Consider the following 23286-nt stretch of genomic DNA (forward strand, 5'->3'; position numbering starts at 1 on the left):
TGCTTCTCAAAAGGAACTTTAATTTTCACAGAAACCCTTAAAATATGAGTTAACTTTAAAATAATTAAGAACTAAATGCAGCAACAGGTCAGAGCAAACTGGTGAACACAAACACTGCAGAATAAATAGTGACCTGTCCTGTTAAACACTGCTCTAAAACAAATCAACCCTTTTTATAATTCCCTTAATTAACCTTAACTTAAACTCACCAAACGCTAAACATTATGAAGAGCTTATTAACTGATGGACATGGCATTGCACTGATTAGCAGACATTCCTGTGCACTGGCAGGTAAACACATCCACAAGCAGCTTTGTAGAGGAGCATGAGGGAGGTGGCTCCAAGGAGGCTCAGTGCCACTCCTCTGAGGTACCCCGTCTTCCTGTTGCCATGGGAACCAACCTGAGGAAGGTGACAGCAATCTGTGGCTTCCTCCATCTGTGGGTGTAATGCGAAGAAAATGACACTCAAACATGCACAGACACGGGCAAATATATTAAAGGGATAGTTCAAGTTTTTTGAAGTGTACTTGTTTGAGTTACTGACACACAGTCAGTGCTGGCGCCAAGAACCAGCCTGGGACATGGAACTGAGTTTAGCCACTTAACCAAACTGCTTAAGTCTACAATATAAAAGCTGCTTTGTCTCACTGTCTGACACAGTTTTCACACTGGAAACTAAAGCTTGTGTCACTTTGTAAACCACTCTCTCCCTTCACCAAAGTCCTTAGAGATAATCAAAGTGTGGGTTAGTTTGTCTAAAATATTCAGTGACAGCAAACTTCCATGTCTCCGTCTGGTTCTTACACTGTAGGCACATCCCAGCACTTGACCACGAGTCAGTACTGTACTGTACATATACTGTGACCACAATTCCAAATACCAGAACTATTACTTTGAAATACTCATTAAACTCTGTGGTTGTAGCAGTGTGACTTCATGCAGAGAGGAGAAGGGTAGCTGGTCGTTGTAATCTAATCCAGTGTGGATTATGACAGGTTTCCTAATCAGACAGTTTGTCAAGCTTGACTGAATAGGAAATATGAGCTCAGTTACAATTGGTTGGGAAATCAAAGTGAGAACAGCTCATTTTTCAGGGTGAGGACATGTCTGGTCCCATCACACAGACCAACACAGCATGACTCGCAAACCTGGTCACCAAAACATCCTTTGCCAAATCCTCAAAGACTCATCAGCCCAGTGAAGAGGCGGGTCTTGGTTATGGTCAAGTCTCAGATGAATCATGTCATTCCTGAACTCCACAGATGGAGTGAGACACTGTGTCACGCTGAATTCCTGTCATGTGACAAAGCTGGGAAATATGGGTTTAAGCTCTTCTGGTAAATGTAGCAGTTTGGCAGTCAATCCAGATTTTCTCTAGCTTCCTGAAGTTTGACATCGCAATAGAGGATTTTTTTACCCATGGAACAAAAATTCTATGCTGATATATACCTGCGGCTGGTTCCAGAAACGTTTCCCTAATTTCAGCTCAATTTTCCTGAAACAAATAAATATCTAAATACACTACTCTCAGTGTAAAAAACTGAGACTTTTGTTGTGATCACCAGAATTAAATGATTTCAGTTTTGTCATTTTGGAATAATAGACAGCTGAAAATACTACACCAATGAGGCTCAGCTGCTATTATCATCCATCTGTAAATGCAAGGAACATTTGTCAGTCCGTCTGGTAACTGCATAACTGTCCAACAGGTCACCTAGGGTACTTACTAAGGGCACCAGTGTGTGCGGTGCCAACTATGACATTGTTTGAATAAAAAAATGCAAGAGATATCTGTGGAAATCCCTGAAAGCGCCACCACTTACGCCCTGTCTCACACTGTCATACTTCACTTCTCTTTAAGAATTGTTGACTTATGCTTCGTTACTTCTAATGTTAGCTATCTAGCTTAATGTAGCCAGCTATTTTGCCAATAACAGAGATATAAGACACAAGGAATGTTGGGAAATTTAAAAAATCCACAGTTCCAAGATCCACCAACATGTGTCAGAGTGTGTGTCGTTATCCAGGGATACTGTGTGTGTGTTCAAATCAATCTACCATGGTGTGGTTGTATGAATATGTGGGAGCAGCCTCTCCAGTCAGTGAGAGCTGTGCTGGCCGTCAGATCCTTAACCAACACAAACCGTGGACAGTCCTCACTTGTGCATTTGAAACGCATGCATCTCTATGTACTGCTTCCCCACCTCCGTTCCTCACCTCATACCCCCCCACCTCTAACCATCAAGCCTCTATCCCCCTCTTAAAGTCCCTCACCCCGCCAACCTATGTCTCAAGCTCACTTCCCTCTGCACCCACCCTCGCCTTACCATCAGTCCCCTCATCCCTCCGCCTCATTGTCTGTGTGCTGACAGGTCGATGTCACAGCGGTGCTGACTTATGGGCTGTGAGGATTCTGCCCTGTCAAGAATGACTCTCTCTTCTTGGAATACAAATGCAAACACACACACACACACACACGCGTGCGCACAGGTGCACACATGTTGGCGCTCCTGAACATACCTGTCTGACCTCTTCAGAATTCATATACAACAACATATAATGTGCAGAGTGCAGCACATGCTTTAAGTCGTAGTAGTAAAACTACAAAATCCCTCAAAGTAACAGTGAACAGTAAGAGGCAGGAATGTAAAGTGACATATGAATGTGTTCAAGCCTGAACAATAATATCAGCAGCATGAAAAACAAAAAACAACTTACGGTGCTAATAAAAGATTTAACATGACAGTATCATTTAGTATCATGTGAGGACAAATGTTTCTTTCTGTCTAAGAGGTTGAGGGGTTATGTATCAAGTCACTGCGCACTAGGGGTGGGAATATTCACAATTCGATAATGATTCACAGAGCTACGATTATAAAATGATTGTTGCACCCCTCCTGCAAAGATTGTGAAATAAATACAGGCTGAAAAGTGTGCAATAGCAGTGAGTTTGTATTTCGCAATGCATTTTTTTTTTTTAAATCATTTTAGTGATTTTCAAAAGTACTAGTGCTGCACAATTGATTGAAAAATTATGAGTGAAAAAAATAAGGCAGATGAGTGAGAGAAAAGCAGAGAATACTGAGAGAGATACATTTTACTATAGCTGTAAATGTTCTTAATTCATTAATCGTCAATAACAAAACACTGATAGGACTATTTAACACCCTGGTTATTGGCAGGTATTCTCCTTTACAGGTCTGTGCTTGCAGGTCTCACAGTGGACGGCCTGTTAGCAGACTGAGCCCCAGTCTGTGGACACAATGCTGTTTGTCAAAAAAGATCAGGATCACAGTTTAATCTTGTGCGTGAGTAACTGTGTCTCTGTCTGCGATGATGTACCATCATGCATATCACGCTAATGCATAAAGACATCTGCCTCTTGCAGACACAAAAAACTTGGATATTTTGACAGTTGAACAGGAGAGAGAGAGTATGTTGCTGGTTACACATGTAAAAGGTATTTGTGAGTTCTAATCAGAATGTTTTAATCTTGTTAGTTAATGGTAGTGATGGATAATCAATTAGAAAAAAAATATGTAAATACACTTTAAATTGTGAGAAAAATGTACAGCCCCTCGAGCTCCTATACTGTACAGTAAGTATGAAAATGCCTGTGTTTGGTTGTGTGTGTGTGTGTGTGTGTGTGTGTGTGTGTGTGTGTGTGTGTGTGTGTGTGTGTGTGTGGTGTGGGTGTGTGTGTTGTGTTGACCTGACAAAGCAGAGTGCGAAGGTAGGCGACTTCATTCTGCAGGTCTTTAGATTGGACCTCCAGCAGGTTACACATGGCCTGGGCCTCGCCCTTTGGGTCGAGGGAGAAGACCAGCTACATGCAGCACCAGACAGAAAGATAAAATACATTCTAGTTTATAGATTTTCACAAATTTTACAATTTCATCATACATTCATCCAGACCAAAATAGATGTGATTCGAGCAAAATATGCTTTAAACTCCTAAAATGGCTCTAAAACACTAAAATTGCTTTATTTACACGTCATTGAGAAACAAATCGCTTTTCAACATGAAAGATAGAATGCATATTTTCATATGAAAAGCAAGAACCTTAAATGATTGGTGAATTGTTCCCCCTTAGAGGAAGCAACAAACAAATCGGACCACAACAGGAGGCACACTGGATGGAATTCAGCCTTAGGTAGACTATAAAATCATACAATCAAGTGATTGTACACTTCTAAAAAACAAACTATAATGATTTCATCTTCAACTCCTGCCAAATGAAAATAAATACCAAAATATTATAATACCAAAATTTTAATCACTTGACCTTAAAATAAATCTATATAAATCCAGTCAAAATATAACTCCTTGATTACAAAATCAATAATTCCAGATGAAATCTTCCACAGGAGCATGTGTGTACCTGAGAAGCTTTCCGAGGAAAGCGGTTGATGACATCGTGAACTGCCTCAGTCAGGTAGCTGCTCTGCCGATGCACACTGATTAGGAAGTTCAGCAGCTCCTCGTTACTGTAATATATGAACAAAATAAAGGACAGTTTATGATTTTTCCAAGTTTCAACATTAAAAAATGAATTAAAAAAAGAATGTGCAAAAGAGAATATCAAACTATGTCAAATGAATCAGCCTGATTTATGGTGAAACACAATATGAATCCCACCCATTTGAACATATAATTAACAGCAGAACCATGATAGAATTACCTGTCTATATAAGTTTTAGCATTTCTTTGATAAAAGAGCGTTGTGGCATCTGTGGGCTGTCCTTTTACAGCATTTCATTGTTCTCGTAACACATTTCAACATTTGATCCTGTCAAACACTGCAATTTATATAACATAATAAACACTGCGATGTATATAAAAATCACATGTGCTAAAGGGGAAGAAAAAAAAAGCAGGGCCAGGTGAAGATGCCCTGCAGTGACAAGGCAGACAGATTAATAGTCTGAACCAAATTTTTCATTAACATTCTCCATGCATTATCCTGGAGACCACCTCACCAAGCTCAAAACTGAGCAGGTGGCCAAATCCTCTCCCCCTCCCGCTAACAAATGCTGTCATTCCTCCCTGAAAACATCCACCTTAAATAATTAGTTATTTATATTCATCAACATCTCTGTCCTCTCTTCCCATCCCGTGGTCCTGTGGGATATTGATAGCTCTTATCTTAATGGTACATTTCCCTGGGTGAGGGAACTGGGCAGCCAGCCGTCCCGGCCCTCCTCACACTCTGTCAGAGGGGCGAGTAAACACTGTCAGTCAGCCAGTGCTGCACCCTCACCTCCCTTCTCCCTGCTGTTAGTTTATCTAGAGAGCAGAGAGTGATGATGGGCCCCTGGTGGGAAGATTGTTGAAGGGATTGCAGACGTAACAGACATTGTGATGTTAAGTGGAAATGCTGCTACAACATGTTTGTGAGCTTAATCGAACCAGGGAAAATCGACTGGACATTCGCCTTTTTTAAATAATAGCTACCACGAGAACAATGATTCATATTTACTTTCACTGCACATTTTCCCAGGCAGTTACAGACCCGCAACATTTCACTCATGTCACTACAACTTCCGTAGGTAATGGCCACTAAAATATCTATGCAGGGCTACTTCTCTAAAAGACCAGTGAAGTAGTTTTGTTAGACAAAAGTTTACAAAAGACAGAAGAGTATTTAATCTTCAATAAAATCTAAAACAAAATCAACAATGTTAACAATGTTTGATTTTAAGCAGCATCATTCCTGCCTTTGCTAAATTGTCTGCATGTCGACAGCACCATATGAGCACATTTTGTGTAGTGTCGGATATAATGCAATTCGCTGACTCTGAAAGTCATGTAATATGAACTTGGCCATGAGGTGCCTGACTGAATTGCAGCAATATTACATTTAAAGTATGAAGAAAAATGCAGTTCATGTGTTCTATTCAGTTCCCCAAATCGTACAAATATTTCTACTACATTTCAACAAATGTCCATGTTTTCCAATGCGTTGTAGAGATCCTAAAGGAAGGAATGAGGTCTGGCTGTCCATCCTTCACCCTAAACTTCTCCTATCTTTATTGGACTGCCTCTCATCCGGCAGGTGAGTGCAAGTGTATCTAGTGAGTCCAGCTCTGCTTCGTGAAGTGATGGGGTGTGGTGTGATGGCTGTGTTTAGCCCACACTGCAGCCGCTCCTTTGCTCATTGCAACCTCCCATCTCCTCTCACCTTACAAATCATTACAACTCAGCTTAAACCATTAGGGCCTGGCTCAGGTCTAGCTTACAGAGATGGAAAGGGGGGTACGGTGATAGGACAGTGAGATGCTTATAGGGTTGATGGATGACTTCCAGTGGAGGAGGACAGATGGAGCTTTACAGGGAGATGGAGGAGGACCGAAAAGGGGAAGACTTTAAGGTGTGTGGCTGACAAGTGTTTTAATCTTTGCTACTACTGTCAACTGAGTTTTTGGCTTTGTGGAGTGTGTTTGTGGAATACATTTTATGTGACACACAGCTTATCTCACACTCCTAGTAGAATGAAACAAACTCAAGACTTTCAAATAATGTTGAGATCCTTAAACAGCTTGGATATTGTACAGTGTTTTAAAACATTTCTGTTATGTTTGGACTATACTGTAGACAGAAAAGTATCAGATTATTAATCATTCTAATCTAATACTGCCGGTCTGAGAACTGAAACCACTCGTAGTTTTTACTGAGAGCCTCCTAAAGGTCCTTAGGCCTTAATGTTCTGTTGAGCTCACAGGCCTGCCTGACATGATATGTTACTTACTCGGTGTCTACAGCTTGGAGGCTGATCGTGTGCAGGTCCACTTTGTCCATCTGCATCTGTTGCACAGCATTCAGCAGCTTCTGCTGGTGTTCTGGGTCTGTGATACCAAACTGAAAAATAATTAAACTATGTGAGTGTGTGACAAACTCATTTTTCAGTGCTCGATCACACATGAATAGTTGAAGTGCGTGATTCTATGTGAAACTGAGAATTCTGACTGTACAAAATGTAGAAATGAAGAAAAACAGATTTTGGCCACTTAACAAAAAGGCTCACCTAATGAATCTTAGAAATATGTCACTTGCAGTTCAACAGCCTATTCCAACAGGAAGCCTGAAGTGTGTAAACAGCTCAGTGTCTCACACCTACTGCTGCTTTTGTTTAGAAAGTTTGTGTCACTTTGGTAAATCAAAACATGGAAAAATGACAAAATGACACACTTGAACTCACTAATGGAGGCACTAGTGGATTAACAACTCCTGTGTGCTGTGATGTAAACACAGTAATTTTTTCTATGTACTTTGGTGCAGGAGGTGGGCAGTTTTGGAACAGACACAAACTTCAGTTTCCAATCAGAAAAGGCTGTCCAAAGGAGAGGTAAAGCAGTGAACACATTATTAAGACATTACACACTTCAGTGGGTGTTGATTTTATCGGGTGAGCCCTTTATTAAGTGGCTAAAAGCGCTCTCTACTTAACAAAGCTTTGACATAAGCTGCTACCCTTGTCTCTTTCAGGTTCACCCAGGAGGCTGGCATAGAGCAAGAGAGCTGACAGACACACAGATGTTCGTGTCATCCTACCTTCTCCAGGTCCTTCTTCTCCATGGTCAACATGCTGCTCCAGGTGATGTCATTTTCCTGTGCATGGAAGAAACAACATCACTCACCATTTTGGCAAATCAAAACTGACCCTGCCACCTGAAACAGATGCACCTGCATGAGGCTTTGCCATCTTCATAATATCAGATTGGCACCACAGCTGGGGCTGACCCTCAGTTTGATGCAAGCCAAGATCAATCCATTATCAAGCACTGAGTAAAATATGTAAACCAGTCATCTCATGACATGTTTTCATGTATGTGGATGTCATTCTCTCTGTAATGCAGCTGTGTACACTGGACGTCACCCACATGATATCTTACTCAGTGTCTAATCTCTGCTCACTTCCTTGACATCAGTGAAACAAGAGGACCAGTCTCACATTAGGAAAACAGTGTGTTTACAATATAGAAACTATTGAAACAAAGGCTGCAAAGCATTAATTGATTATCAATTATTTTGATGTTTTGATCTGGTAAATCAAGTCTTCTGATTGTTCTGTTTCTTTGCTTGATATAACAAAGGAAGTTTGTGGACAGAACAAGACATTTGAAAATATCATAATTTCAAGGTTTGGGAAACACTGATCAACATTTTCTGACATGTTCTGATCAATTAGTCAAGAAAATAATCAACAATGTAATCATCATTAGTTGCAGCCCTTATAATAACAGTAATTACCTTAATGATGTCAATGAGGTAGCCAAGGTCAAGGCCATGCAGTAAGAGCTCAAGGTCATCAAGCATGGTTACACTAAAAGGGACAGAGAATACACCTGGGATGGACTTCAAACTATTGATTAATTCCACAGCCATAACCCACCCAACTTTTTGCAGTAATGCCAGTTTGACCCCAAGTTATCAATTCAATTCAATTCAATTCAATTCAATTCAATTTTATTTGTATAGCGCCAAATCATAACATACATTATCTCAAGGCACTGTACATAGACACCATCAAGGAGAGCAGAGAACCCCAACAGTTCACACAACAGGAAGAAATCTCTGACAGAACCAGGCTCAGAGATGTGCGGTCATCTGCCTCGACCGGTCGGGGTGAAAGGAAAATGGGGGACAGCGGAGAGGTGGGGGACAGAAAGGGGGGAGAGAAAAGACAAGATGGAGATGAGGTAGAGACAGAAGAGAGAGAGAGATAGAGAGCAGATACATAACAACTGTATCAAGTCACAAGTTTATACAGTTAATGATATCGAACATGTCAGTACTCAGCTGTGTTTCTATTAGTCAGGGCCAAGACAATGTCTTATTTGTGCTTAGCTATCCATGTGGACTATCTGGCAAACATAGGTAGAATCACCAGATCTCGAAAGACCCACACCACTGCAATATTAGAAACAATTTAACATCCACATATTGTCATCAAGTTGCTGAGTAACAACATAATAAAAAAGATATTTTGCTTACAGTGCATAGTTTGGATTGGTGACCTGAGTTCCTAACTTGAACCACTGATCTGCCAGTAGAAGAGCTTGTTCAAAAGGAAAGAACTCTCTCTCTTTTGGGGATCAAGGGAGTGCAATTTAAGTGTCATGGAGTTCAGATACATGAGGGTAACCACAGTTTATATGCAGCTTCAGTCTCACTGTTGGCATGTCAAGCTTTACGAATGACCCCCCCCCCCATTCTGCAGGTTGGAAAGATGTGAAATGCATCACTTGGTTTTTTATTGTTTCTGTGGCTGACAATAATGTTTACAGCCTCACAGGTTGTAATTCCTAGAGCCAGACACGCTCAGGAACAATGATTCTGACTGATGATAATTGACCTGATGTGTCCAACTGAACTAAACATCCATGCACAGGGTTTATTATTGTTTATGTCTGGCCGAACAATGGTTCAACAACACCTGCTGCACAGGCATCTTTCTCAAAAGACCCAACAGGGGGCAACAAGTACACGGGCCGCATAGATGTATGAAACTGTTGAGTAGATGGATAAGGAGAAAAAACTGTGTTGATGCCGTTTTAATTTACACATGTAATCATTCAGTGCATGGCTGTAGACTCAATCAGAGCTGGTGAAGGAGTAATATAAGAGCAGTGATAGCACAGAGTCCTATAAGATTGCAAATGAGAGATGGATTATTATACTATTAGATGGATAGTTTGGTGGCCTGTAATTTCATATTATCACACAGTTTCATATAGAAACAAAAACATTTTTAACAGCTTATCTCTTATAATAAACCATAATCATAGGTGTTAGGCTGCATTGTTGATAGTAGATAGATCATAAGGTGTTGCTGTTCGCTTCGTCGCATGCTCACACTTTTGTCCATAAATTGGGGGAGGCAAGTGGGAAAACAGCAGATTGCTGCTCACACGTCCCCAAGCATCAATTTTTCCATATCTATGTAAAGCAGATAGTTTGCATTTTCAAATTATTGTCCATCAAAATCAGCCGCTTGTTGCATCTTTCTCTCTTTCAGTAGGACAGTGTGGCTGTATAATGTTGTTGTAAATTGTTTTGTACAGATACATGAAGCTTTAACAGATAGGGATTTTACCTTTCATTGGAAGACGGAGACTTTGAGTTGTTTTGGAAGATCTTAGAGAGGGTCTCCTCCATGGAGCCACAGGTCTGTGTAAGAGAAATGTTGGCTGAAGAAGCCAGGATCCTGGCTATCTGTGGATAGACAGGCAGATACTATTTTTGTCAAAGACTGCAGAAAATGTGTTGTTTTTTTAGTCCACACCCAGCATAATTACTTAAATTACAGCGCTACGTGTTAAGTGACTCAACACACATTTAGAGAGTCTAAATATATTTTGACATATTTCCATTTTCAATGAGAATTTATGGAGGTTCTTCAAAGATTAGTAAATATAAATCACAAAAAAGAGCACAAATTAGCGACTACATAATTAATTTTTTTTTTTTTGGGGAGTAATCCTGTGGACTAAATTAAATTACAAACCCTTGAATTTGGTGATATGATTTATAAATGCATACAAATAATACTTCAGGAACCTGTGTGTGTTTGAAGATCACAGCCAGGTCAGCAGGGCTATTGTTAAACTTGTTCCTTATGGACTTGTCTGCTCCCAGCTGGAGCAGCTTCAGCACTGCCTTCTCTCTGCCATGCTGCACTGCTGTAGACAAAGCCTGGCAGAAAATATTAGAATTAATTATTGTACACAAAGTCGAATGAATAAAGGAATTGTATCCAATAAATGCTACACACTGTGTAACCGTTTTCCTCCTGGACATTGATGTCAGCTCCATGGGACACCAGCAGGTTGATAACCTTACTGTAGCCTTCCTTCGCTGCCAGCATCAGGCAGGTCATTTGTGTCCTATAAAGAACAAGAGACCAAGCAGAACAGGAAAATGACAAAAGATGAGATAAATAAATTACTGAGGGTGACGGCTGATAACGGTGGAGTTAAGAGGTGATTTAAGATTTGGAGATACCAGTTAAGAAGGGTGAAGGCAAGGGCACACGGACACCACCAGGGTGCAGCAAACACCATATAACCATCACTCAAGCACACAGGAACGCTGATTCAGCACATTTACTCATTCATAGAACATGATACAACTTATCACAACTGATGCTGGAAATGCTGCTAAGTCTTTAATATAGACTTATTGCATTAACATTCAAAATCTTTGAGAGTCTGTCAAAAATGCAATTTCCAACCAAACAGTAAGCCAAGAGCAACAGCTGTTTCTAATCTATTTTGATTTTACTATGTTCTATGCAAATGAAACACACAAATGTAAGAAACAATAGCTTAATTTCTCATCCTTGCATTAGACTATAGTAGTTAATAGTTTCATGACATATCCCGTGGTAATGCTCCATCTTGTTTTAAATGTAGATAACAGTAAACATTAATCTAAAGTTTTACTTGATAAAGTCAAATAACAACATACAGGTCACGAAAATGGCCATAAGATATTTTACCCAAATTGTTCAGCCCTAGCTTGTGGCTCTGAAATGTTTATATTTTCATTAACATGAGGCTGTGGTACACGGAAGTCATCATAGGCTCATAACATTGCAATTCAACCCTGACCTGAATTTAAAACACATATTTATCTTTCCTTATTTAAAGCCTATTACCTGTTACTGTTCTCCTACTAGCAGGTCAATCTCAATAAATCCATCAATTATTATGGATGGATTTTTCTACTATGTCTCTCATAAACATTTGCATGTCAGGGGATGTCAGCTGAGAATGTAGTATGGTTTTCACATGTAAAAGACAGCATGCGTGTAGGTAGAGCTGTCCACTTGTTAAAACATGGAAATATACATGTTAAAACCCGGTCTGAACAGTCACACACATGCACACACGTAACAACTGAACGAATAAACAACTCTTATCACATCTGACTCAAACACAGCAGGTGAGAAAAGCACTTCAGTCCAAATAGGTGGGAAAGTAGAGGCAATTCATCACTTTACTTCTACGTCCTAAATGCCATTTATAGTAGTGCCATCTGTTTGCTCTGTCAGTCAAGAGTCGAGGTGTATTTGTGTAAGCTGTATTAATATATAGGTTGGCAGTGGAACTGTTGACTTTTGCAGCAATAAACTACAGTATCTTATCAGTACAACCTCCAGGAATCTGTGTGAAACATCAGTGGGGCTTTAAACGCTGTACAGACAGTACACACCATCTTTTTTCTAAATTCCCAAGAATCAACAGTTAATGTACAACAGATAAAGCCATCCCTCCCGGTACTCTGGCATCATCCCACAGTCCAAAAACATCTCAAACTCACAGCCTGTGGGCCACATACTGTATGATCTGCCACTTAAAGTCAAGTTATGAGTTATTTCTTTCTGTTTTTATTATTTATAGATTAATTTTGCATAATAAATCTGTTTTTGCTTTTATTTTGAAATTCTGTGAAATATTGTCACACATTTAATTGTTTTTATATCATAATGGAGTATCATGATATAATCTTAGCTAATATTGTCCACCCCGACCCCCAACCAGATGCTCTTTTGCCCCTGGAGCATTTCAATTTGAGACCCCTGCTCTAAACTGACCATAAGTTTGAATGCGAGAGTGAATGGTTGTTTGTCTCTCTATGCTGGCACTGCAATGGACTGGAAACGTGTTCAGGGTGTACCTTGCCTTTCACACTATGTCAGCTGTGATTGGCTTCAGCCCCAGCAACCCTCATGTGGAGGATGAAGCAGTAGACAATGAGTGAGAGAGTGAGCGAAAAAATACCAATACATCAGTTACTTCCTCTCTGAGGCAAGAGAACGAGTTGTGTGCTGCCATTTATTTTCTGTTTTTCACGTCCTGTGTACAAAATGTTCCCATGGGTCTTTAATTGTGAAACAGGTATTGAGGTGATTCACAGACCGTTTCAGTGTTTTTGTGCATGTTTGTCCTTCAGACTGAGTTTCGGCTGGTTCCCAGACAGACAGTTGATCGATATGCCAACAATTAAGTGGCAACTGCAAGAAGAATGACTTCCAAAAACACCTGACTCAGTTGTCTGCACGCTTTGTGGATATTTTTCTATCAAAACAGTTTGACGATGCAAGGCCTGTATCTTGGTGAATTAATTTTACCCAATAAGCAACTTGCTTTTTTTCTTTCAATACAGCTATTTAAGATTTTTGTTTTATGACAGCAAACAAGTCCAAGTCAAATCAGATTATTATTAGACGTGAAGTGAAGTCACAGTACACTTGTTACACATTACTTGCAGTAGAGAGCAGCTATGAACATTTCCAAGCAGAAGGTTATGGAAATTAACATTGTGCTTCTGCCAGTGTGTCTGTAGAGCTGAGCTGATATGGATTTGTTTTCAAAGGCCCACAGAAGAGTGGAGACACACAAACCTACTTCCAAAATCTCAACTAAGCATCATGAAACCATAATGAAACTCTGGTCAAAACAAATCAGTCCAGCCAGAGTAAAAAAAGAAAAGCAAAAAAGCGACAGACACAATGGACCCCACATCCTGCTCCTGCAGGACTTTGAAGGATGACAGCTTGTTTACACTAAGACAAAGGGGCAAGCAGCTGGTGTTAATCATTGGTTTGATATTCAGACGTTTATCCTCTGCACCCACATGAACCCCATATTTTTCTTTTTTTCTTGGAATGTTGGCAGCTGTTGGCATCCTCCTCACGTCTCTCCTCATCTGCATCCTTCTGCGTCTTGTTATCTTGCTTCAAATATTTTGTCTGGAAAGTGACCAATCAATTTCCTAATGCTACAACGTGTCCACGTGTGTCATCGGAAAGGTTTCAGGCACTGCATGTCGTGCATGTAATGGCATGCTGGAAGTGACAGAGTGGCAGAATCAAAGCTAAATAAGAAAGCCAATCGGGGCTGCATTCCTGACTTTCACACGAGAATAATCCACAGATGGTGACAGAATAACCCCCTCTTCATTCTTTTCCACGAGATGGAATTTTCCATGTTCCTTCCACAGCCGGAAACCATATTTTACATCACTGCAGTGGATGCTGTATCCCAATATTCCCACTCTACTCACTTGTGCTTATACAATTTCTATAGTCATTGCTGTGGATCATTAGACAGAGTAGGGCATCCTCTAAATGGGAGGCCAGAGGTTTGATTGTGGACACCTCTAATCTACACGCTGATGTGTCCCTGGACAAGACACATGCATACTTATGCACACCGACCTGTATAGATCATATGGCAGCTTGTTGTCGCAGGTTCTGTGACAACTAGTCATGACGTCATCCATAGGAATCTAAACTCCCGGTTTAAAACCTCGAGAATCACGATTTGACTCACGTGATGTTGAGATACTGCAACTGAAAATTCATAGATGTCACCTGCAACCAGGCCTCTATTGGACAATACCACCTGTCAATCCACTCATAAATGCCATTCATTATCATCTAATTTCCTCTATATGGGAACATACAGTACTGTGAAACATTCTGTGATCATTGGCATATGGATTAGAATGTTGTGACTGAAAATCGGTCTTAGATATTAGCAAACTGCCAATGAGTTTAACTCGTATAACTTGTGTATGTAATGCTCAAGCATTGGCAAAACATAGGTTTTACCAATTACATGAATTGGGGTGGGGATGTTGCTCCATGTCCAATGCTAATCCTATAGAATCAGGTGCTGAATCTTTTCCTGGCCTCAACCCCTGAGATCTGGCCAGCTTGGACAGACCTACTAGGTGCTATGCCCTTGCCATTATACAGTCGGTCTCTGAGGTCACTGATGCACACGGGGCACACAACCTTGACACTTACGTCTTAAATTTACAAACTCTTTGTCAGATCATTAATTTTCATGACTTAGGTACAGTATGTGGTGATCCGAGGACAATGGCAGCTGGATGAAGATGGAGGTCTTGTGGCATGAACAAATGGATGCTTAAATTTACGAATGATACTCTTACAATATTTTGTGTTTTGGGGGTAATAACGATCTTATCGGGAGCTAGATTTTTGCAATATGTTTCTTTTATATACCTCAGATTTTCTTGTGTGTGCAGTATGCCGAAAGGAATTTTTTAGATTCTTAAAAAATGTAGCCTGTTTTTAAGCACCTAAAACATGCTTACTCAGTTGCATCCAAATTTGTACAAAAGCTCCAAAAATACTTCTGCCCACCCCTTACACTGTGTGGTTGTTTGTCTGTCTGATACCCATCTGTACATGCACATGCCATAACAGGACATTCCAAACAAAACACACAAATATTCTCTGTATGGAGCATTGTGGTGCATAATGCTACCACATGGCAGCTAAACATAACGAGAGCCATCAAAGGAAATCTGATCCAGCACCTCTGTTGTTTCTTCCCTTGTTTAGGTCAAGTCTGGAGTGTTTTTACTCGGCCTACATCAATACGGGTGTGATAGTGCATATGACAGCATTGAAAATCCCATAAACATTTTGGCATGAAACACATGCATACTCCGGCCTTCACACCTGTTTGCCACGTTGGGATCAGCGTTTCTGGACAGCAGAAGCTCCATGCAGTGAGCAATCTTGTCTTCACTGGCAGATGCTGTGCAGTTGGCCATGAGCACTGTCCAATTGTCTGTGGATAAGAACATGCCGGGTTAAATGCATCATCACAGGTTTATATACAGTAAAAGCTTAGCTTCACACCAGTGGCTAAAAAGGAAGCTTTATAAAGAGGCTTGACGGACATTTGATGTTCAAATGTGACCTGCACTCCTGAGAACACATCATGTCACAATTTCTCAATTGTTCAGTGGTCATGTTGTCTGAAGCGGCACTTGACTGCTTTTATTACTTGATGAGGTGGATTTTAGGGATGGAAGGACATCTAAATTTATTATACATTGCAATAAAAAGCCCTCATGATAAGTAGATCATGGTAACTTTCCATTATCAGGACCATCATGAATAATAATGACGCAAAATCCTGTCTAGCTCACCTTCAATCCTGCATCTGTCTAGTCCGGCCAATCCCAGAAATAATTCACATTTATGTTATTATTTTTATGTGAACATGGTATACAAAAAATACAGTGCATATTATTAATCAGTCCACTTCTGAACTTGCATATCTTGCAACACATGCATGTGTTTTTTACAGCTGGGCTCCATGTCAAATTTGAAAGATTTCACTTCACAACAAAGTGCTCACTCTCAAAGTGTGGAATTATCCATCAACATAAAAAATAATTTATGTGGATACTTAAACATAAAATGTCACAATATTGTGACAAATTATATTATCTGCTATACTAGGTCAGATAAAAGAAAAATAACACATTATTTAAATGCCATGGATCTGTTTTATTCCTCATAAACGTCTATTGAAGATTGAAAACTAAGAAAACATATGTTCATTTATATTTAATGACCTCTCACGGCCCACCTGTAGTACCATCAGGGGGCGCACACTCTCTCTGGTATTTAAATGACAAAACGAGTTAAAGGGAAGAGCATTGTTTCCTATCTCAGTGAGGTCATACATGATGATGTAATGAAGAAAAGGAAAAGGTTTGGTGATGGAGTTGGATAGCCCTTTATCTGGCATCAGGAAGTGTAGCAGTCTTTATGGGACTGAGTCACTTCAGAGGAGTTAATCTGATCATCTTGTCTGATAAAACTGGCCCGTGATGCACGGCAACGCTTTCAATTCCTGTTTTGTTCCGCCAATGAGCCGGTCCCCAACTCGTGTATATCACAGTGTATATCTAAATGAATTGTATGTGTGTGTGTGTACCTGGGCAACTACATCTGTATGTGGGTTCCTGTGTCTCAAGTCACGTTTGACTTGATATCTTTGTGCAAGTGTGTGTGTTTATACAACGTGTGGGTGGTTTGCGTCTGGACTGGAGCAAAAACAAAATCTGAGGCTTGATAATTGGTGAGCGTGTATGACAACAGCACAGTGACCGTTATTAATCAATCAAGCATTCCACCGCTCGGCCTTGCTGTCTGGACAAACGCCATCAGGACGTAGCCCCACGTCATCCTCCCATTTAATTGCTTCCTTTACCTGCCTCCAGCGTCAGATGCAGATACCATGTGAAATCAGTCTCTCCTTCCCTCTCTTTCCCTCACACACACACACACACACACACAGCTTGACACAAAAATCTGGAGTGAGAATTAATTGACATCAGATATCAGCGGGGGACTTCTAGGGGCCACACTGTGAACAGTTTCTTTCCCACTTTTATCCAACAGCATGGTCTTCCATTTCTTCCTTTTGTGTTTACTCTTTGACATGACTAATCTCAAACCCCCTTCCACGCTCAACTCATGTAAAAATGTGCTCAAAACAGAAACATCATAACAGTTTGTCAGTATCCCGTGCTTAAGTTTTACTCTGCCTCCTCACTCTCGGTCTAGTGTATTCATAACACGTTGTTCTTATTTTGTTGTTCTTGGCTTTGTTTTTTTGCCTCTATTTTGATGAAGACGTGAAGGAGAAACAGGAAACAGGTGGAGAGATTTGGGGAATGACAAGCAGTGAATGGTCCAGCAAACAGGAATTTGAAACAGGGACTTGCTGCTCCAGGTAGTTTGATTGTATGTGTCCTGACCATTCAGCTGTGCCTCTGAAACATGGCTTTAACTCTGCTAAAGTTCTCCAACCATTTGAATGGTAGATATGACACTGACCACTGAAGAGGTCATTACTCTGTTACTGTAAAATAAAATAAAATATTACAAACATATTATTATTAATTTAGTTATATTCTTGATTGTGCTATTGCAGTCCTATTATATCATGACAATACTTCAACAATAGGGATGAAGAATATGGGAAATATCCAATGGTGATTTTTCTGACAGAAAAAAACTTCAGCTCAATATTCACCATTTTTAGAACTTAAAGATATTTATTCTTTTCAGCATGTTTTGCAATTTATTTGCAAAACTTTGAACGATTATCACAAAATGTGGCTGTGTTACATTATGCAAACACCTACTTGGCATGACTAAGTACATACAATTTGTATTTTTACATTATCCACATTTCATGAATGTGAAATGTCAAAGTACCTACAGCAAAGGTAAACATCTTCCCTCCCGACACTAATCTTATACCTGTGTGTCTGCATCCTGTATGTGATCTATACTATATGATCTTTTATTGATTAAGAAAACAATTGTTTTCTCCCAGATATTCCACATTTGTACAGCAAAATTGGTTTGCCAACAATACAAATGACGATATGTTCTGAGGTACGTAGTAAAAATTAACAGCTAAGACTGTTAAAATGATTTTTATCTATATAAATGAGGTGAGATAAAATGTGCCTATATTTATCACCTTGCCTTGCCTTTCTCTAGAACCAACTTCAGTGTCACATCCTGGAGAGACTGCAAAACAAACACAGGACATTTGAGCAGCAACAGTCTCCGAGTGCACACAAACACTTTGAGCAGGAGCAGAACAAGCTGGCATGCGAGCAGAGGCTACTTCAGAGAGACGGGGCAGGGTTTGGAAGGAAAGGAGAGCATAACAAAATCGGAACTCGAAATGAAGAGGTAATGCTCTCAAAATGAAAGGACGCGCCTTGGATAAAGATAGGAAAGAAACTCCATACCAGGGTGGGGGTGGATACCCAAGTAAATTGAGAATGCAGTGGTCTCGAAATGTTTTGTTACTGCAGCAAGAAACAGACAGGAATGCAAAAAATGTCTTCGCTGATCAGATATTTACTTCACCACTGATGATGCAGTCTGATGCTGATGCTCTCTAACTTCAAAGCAATGCTTAAAACTAATTCCTTTACATGAGTTTAGTTGCCTTTTCTGTTTCATACAGGCCGTGTATTGGGATTGAACTGGGCTGCAGTGATAACACATGCAAGCAGTTGGAAATGATAGCATCGAGATATTTCAGCAGAGCTGCAATTGATCCGCAGTCTTTCTCCCAAAGTCACATTGCATACACCACACATCGATCAACTGTTTTCAAAAGTGTGCCACCAAACGACCAGCTGACCCCCCAGCCTCTCTCTAACAGAGCAGAGCAGCATTTCCACAGATGACTCTCACCCATTAATTGATCAGGATTAATTCTGACAGCCCAGATTTTTCATACATATGTACATTAGAAAAACTTAATGACCTTGTGTCCAGCATCAGTGTGTCCTTTCCTCCACTAACAGCAAGCAGACACAGTGACAGTGTGAAGCTTATTTTTCCTACTTTGATCAGTGACCATTTCCTTCACACCTACACTGTGAATGAGTACATGAACTAAACTGCAAAACTGTCCGCTGTTATAGAATCTATGAAATGAGGAACAGCCCACAGTTCATCACAACTACTCACGTGCTGACACATCATTTCGGAAATCAAAGGTGTTTGTAGTTGAACTGAACGATTTAGTCACAGCCGGAAAGTCTCAGAAATAAGCGAACCCAGACATGGACAGACGTCTGAAAGGGGTCTGATGCGGGAGTCTCTGACGTTAACTGATCCTAGAAGTCTGTATGTACGAAAACACTGATATGAGTGGAGATGTCATGTGACCATCATTTTCCCATCTACAAATTAGACCCAAGACTGGACTAAATCCTATGTAACACCAACATGTTTCATGTTTCCAGGGAATCATGTGAGTCCAGGTTCCAAGGGGATTTATTTTATATGTATATGACTGCTGACTTGTTAACTAGATATTCTGCCTTCATGATTGTTTTACCTAGACAGAGCTTGATCCACCAGATGCCTTCAATTTTTTCCTGCCTTGTGATGAGGGTGCAGTGTGCTTGAACTAAAAACAACTCAGCGGATAAGCGGTGTGTTGCTGCATAAGTTCCTCTTTGGCGTCATCACCATTAAGTAATGTCAGATGAACCGTATTGGTGCAGAGGCCCAATTGGTCCCCTGGTCTTTGGCTGCAGCAGGTGAGGAAATTGAAAAAAGGTGCCACAGGGAGGAATAACTCAACACCAATGCAACAGGGACCATCAGGACGATTAGGTTTGGCTGTTTCATATCCATCTGGAAGGCAGCAATGTAGAGTTGTCTAATCAGACTATCTGTCTGACTCTTTTTTTACTTAACTGTAGTGGTTGTGGGATTACAGAGAGGTCAGAGGAGCTTTGACTTGTATATCATGACATCAACCACCAGCATGAAATGCTCAGATTATCTGTAATTCCCCAAACACTGTGATTCATATTGGTCTGACCTTTACTGAAGTTGGCTGTGGCGCCTCTGTCCAGGAGCAGTTTGGCCAGATCATAATTAGCCACATTAACAGCACACATGAGAGGACTCCATTCATAACCAAGTGGGGTCTCCACGTCCACACCTGACCATAACAAAAGATTAGACATGAAACGATACAAAAATCAAATAGATGCACTTACAAGCAATAAAGATTCATTTAACAAAATCAATAATTTTCATAAAGTTATTCAGTGAGATGTTTAATGGGATAATTAATTAATTGCATTATCTAAAGCATACAGTACTTGCCATTGTCTAACAGCTTTTCCACTGTCCCTACGTCTCCTTCTCTGATGGCCCTTTTCAACACTGACACATTATCTTCATCATGTGGCACAGCAGAATTCAGATCCTGTGGAAAAAAATAGAGAGGATTCAGAATAAGTCAAGAGGAGAAGATTTTACTCCAAAACCTGATCTGGTTGGAAAATACACCACATCTTTGTAGATTCAGTCCATGACCTCCAGGGAGTAAGACTATCCAGTAATGTAAATATAGAATCATTTATTTTCAATTTCAGATGTAAGGGTAATTTATATGATGTGCCCCAATCCCTTACAACAAACTAGTGGCTGCAAATAATGGTCATTTCTTTTAACTAATTAGGTGATTATTTTCTTGACAATGTGTTTGTTTTTCTTCTATTAAATGCAGAATATGGTATAAAATGTCAATAGTTGTTTCCCAAATTTAATTTGTTTGGTCCACAAACCAAAAATATTCAAAGAAATTAGAAAATATTCACATTTAAGAAGCTATATCATACAAATATTTTGTCTAACTGAACAAACTGAAACTGTCTCCTCTGAATTTAACAGTGCTCTATACTACAATAGTGCTACAACAATACATCAGTAACCCTGCCGTAGTAAGCAATGTTATATTATCAATAATGAAGAAAAGCTCCACATGTTTTCTAAACAAAATATGTCTGTGCAGCACTAAATGGCCATTATTTCAAACGTCACAGGATAAATACAGTGATTACATGTCCACACTTGTGCACAAGGGGGTGCTAATTCCCCCTGATAAACTACACAGTTTTCGTGTTTAGTACTGGAATTTGTGCTATCTAATGATGCAAAATACAACTATGTAAAATAAAGCAATTTCTTACACCTTTGCAATTATACTTTCAGTCTGGTTTAGATTAGATTAGATTAGATTATTGGTGCATTTAGAAGCATTCATAACATGTTTCTGACAACAAGATGTAAACTTTAAAACGCACAATTTAAAAAGTTAAAACCTATCATTGTTAGGGCTGCAACTAACAATTATTTTCATAATCAATTAATCCTTTAATTATTTTCTCGATTACTTGTTTGGTCTGTAAAATGTCAGAAAATGTTGATCAGTTTTTATCCAGACGTGAAAATGATGAAATGATCAAATGTCACGTTTTGTCCACAAACCAAAAGGATTCAGTTTTAATGATTTATTTGATATATGGAGTAGAGAACCAAAAAATATTCACATTTAAGAAGCTGAGAAATCAGGAAGCTTGTTTAAATTATTGAAAAAAAACAACGCTCAAATCAATGAATTGATTATCAAAATAGTTGACAATTAATTTAGTAATCAATTAATAATCGACTAATCATTGCAGCCCTTAATATTATTATTATTATTATAAAATACTGGACTTCCTCATTTACATTCCAAAGTGAAATGTGTGAATTTTATGTTATATAAATATCATATTTTATTTACAGTCTAAATTAGTTCTTATTTCACTCTACCTCTGGTAAAAGAGAAGTGATAGATAATATCCCTGATGTGGGACATATTTTGATCTAATCTAATGAAGACCCCCCAATTATTTAACAGTGATTAAGTTTCATAAATCAAAAGAATTAGACTCATACGTTCGTTAATGACACAGGTGTTACCAAGAGTTTAATTAATTGGAGCTCTCAGCGATTACTGCCATCAGTAACAACTGTATCTGTGTCAACATGGCGGCTGGTGGTGAAAACGTAAACAGATAGCGTATTGATGTCAGGGCTAAGAGGTTCATTCATTATTTCAAACTGATGACTGTGCCACATCACGCAAAACCCAATAATGTAAACTCACCATTAACTCAACTAATTAAGACACAGGTTTAGAAAAGACAGCAAAGTAACAAACATAGTGATACATCTTGAATTAGAATTGTAGAAAAGCGTGTAAGGTCATTATTTAGCTCGCTTGTCATGTATTTCTTTTTATTAAAACATAGCTTGCGCTAGTTTGTTAGCTAGAGTGGTGACTTCGCAGTTATTTCGTTGTTGCTAGCTACAGTTGACTCTTTGTGGAAAAAAACAAACCTTAACTGAATTATCTTTGACAAAATTGGACCGTTTCGCTGAAGGCCACCCGAGGTCCCACTCCTCGTCGCTGTTCCCGCTCTCTTCTCCGGCGGGGTAAGCGTACTCCATTGAGCCGTCCATGTTTCGGATGAGTCACGCAGCGGTTAGCTTAGCAACTGAGGCCACAGGTGAAGGGTCGCAGTTGCTATCAACAACCAGCAGTTAAGGGCGTTTCAAGAAATTGGGTGTCTGGTGTCTGTCCACTCCACATTTATCAGCCTCTGTATGCTACAGTTTATTTCGCCAACATGTTTAACGTGGGTCAAGTTGAACAGCACTATGTGGTGAGTTTAATTTCTACCTTGATATGTTGTTTAAAAAGCCCTTCAGTATCATCTGAATGCTCTGTGAGACAATGAGCATCAATCAATGTTAGCTCATATTAGCTGTTAAACATGCTTAAAATTGTAATCATGATTTCAGTTGCAACGATTAATTACTAAATTAATGGTCAACTATTTTGATAATCGATTAATCGGTTTGAGTGTTGTTGTTTTTTAATTAAAATAAGCTTCCTGATTTTTCAGCTTCTTAAATGTGAATATTTTCAGTTTACTTTGCTCCACATTTCAAAGAAATCATTAAAAATGATTAATGTGGACCAAACATTTCCAAGTTCTCAGTGCAATCAAAACATGGAGTAATACAGTATATAATGTCAAAACATGGTAGAAATA

General features: G+C 39.5%; 1 protein-coding gene across 1 annotated transcript; it reads right to left on the reverse strand.

Annotated features, from left to right (window-relative positions):
- Nucleotides 1-22959, reverse strand: asz1 (ankyrin repeat, SAM and basic leucine zipper domain containing 1). Its single transcript, XM_058644696.1, has 13 exons — nt 22568-22959; nt 20504-20606; nt 20214-20336; nt 15506-15617; nt 10778-10889; nt 10564-10698; nt 10100-10218; nt 8254-8326; nt 7555-7611; nt 6752-6861; nt 4385-4490; nt 3715-3828; nt 1-438 (listed from the first exon to the last, which is right to left on the reverse strand). Exons 1-13 carry the CDS (start codon nt 22688-22690, stop codon nt 265-267), a joined length of 1461 nt encoding a protein of 486 aa, XP_058500679.1. The 5' UTR covers nt 22691-22959; the 3' UTR covers nt 1-264.
- Nucleotides 22960-23286: the final 327 nt, after the last annotated feature.

Source organism: Solea solea, chromosome 12 (genome assembly GCF_958295425.1).
Source record: "Solea solea chromosome 12, fSolSol10.1, whole genome shotgun sequence".
In the NCBI taxonomy this organism is placed as follows: domain Eukaryota; kingdom Metazoa; phylum Chordata; class Actinopteri; order Pleuronectiformes; family Soleidae; genus Solea; species Solea solea.

What these genes read in the sequence shown, in the direction of transcription:
- asz1 (XM_058644696.1), bottom strand. Translation starts at nt 22,690, where the DNA reads ATGGACGGCTCAATGGAGTACGCTTACCCCGCCGGAGAAGAGAGCGGG. An exon ending in TCAAAGATAATTCAGTTAAG is followed by an intron (nt 20,607 to 22,567) that starts GTTTGTTTTTTT and finishes TTTTTTCCACAG; the next exon opens with GATCTGAATTCTGCTGTGCC. An exon ending in CACAGCCAACTTCAGTAAAG is followed by an intron (nt 15,618 to 20,213) that starts GTCAGACCAATA and finishes TCTTATCCACAG; the next exon opens with ACAATTGGACAGTGCTCATG.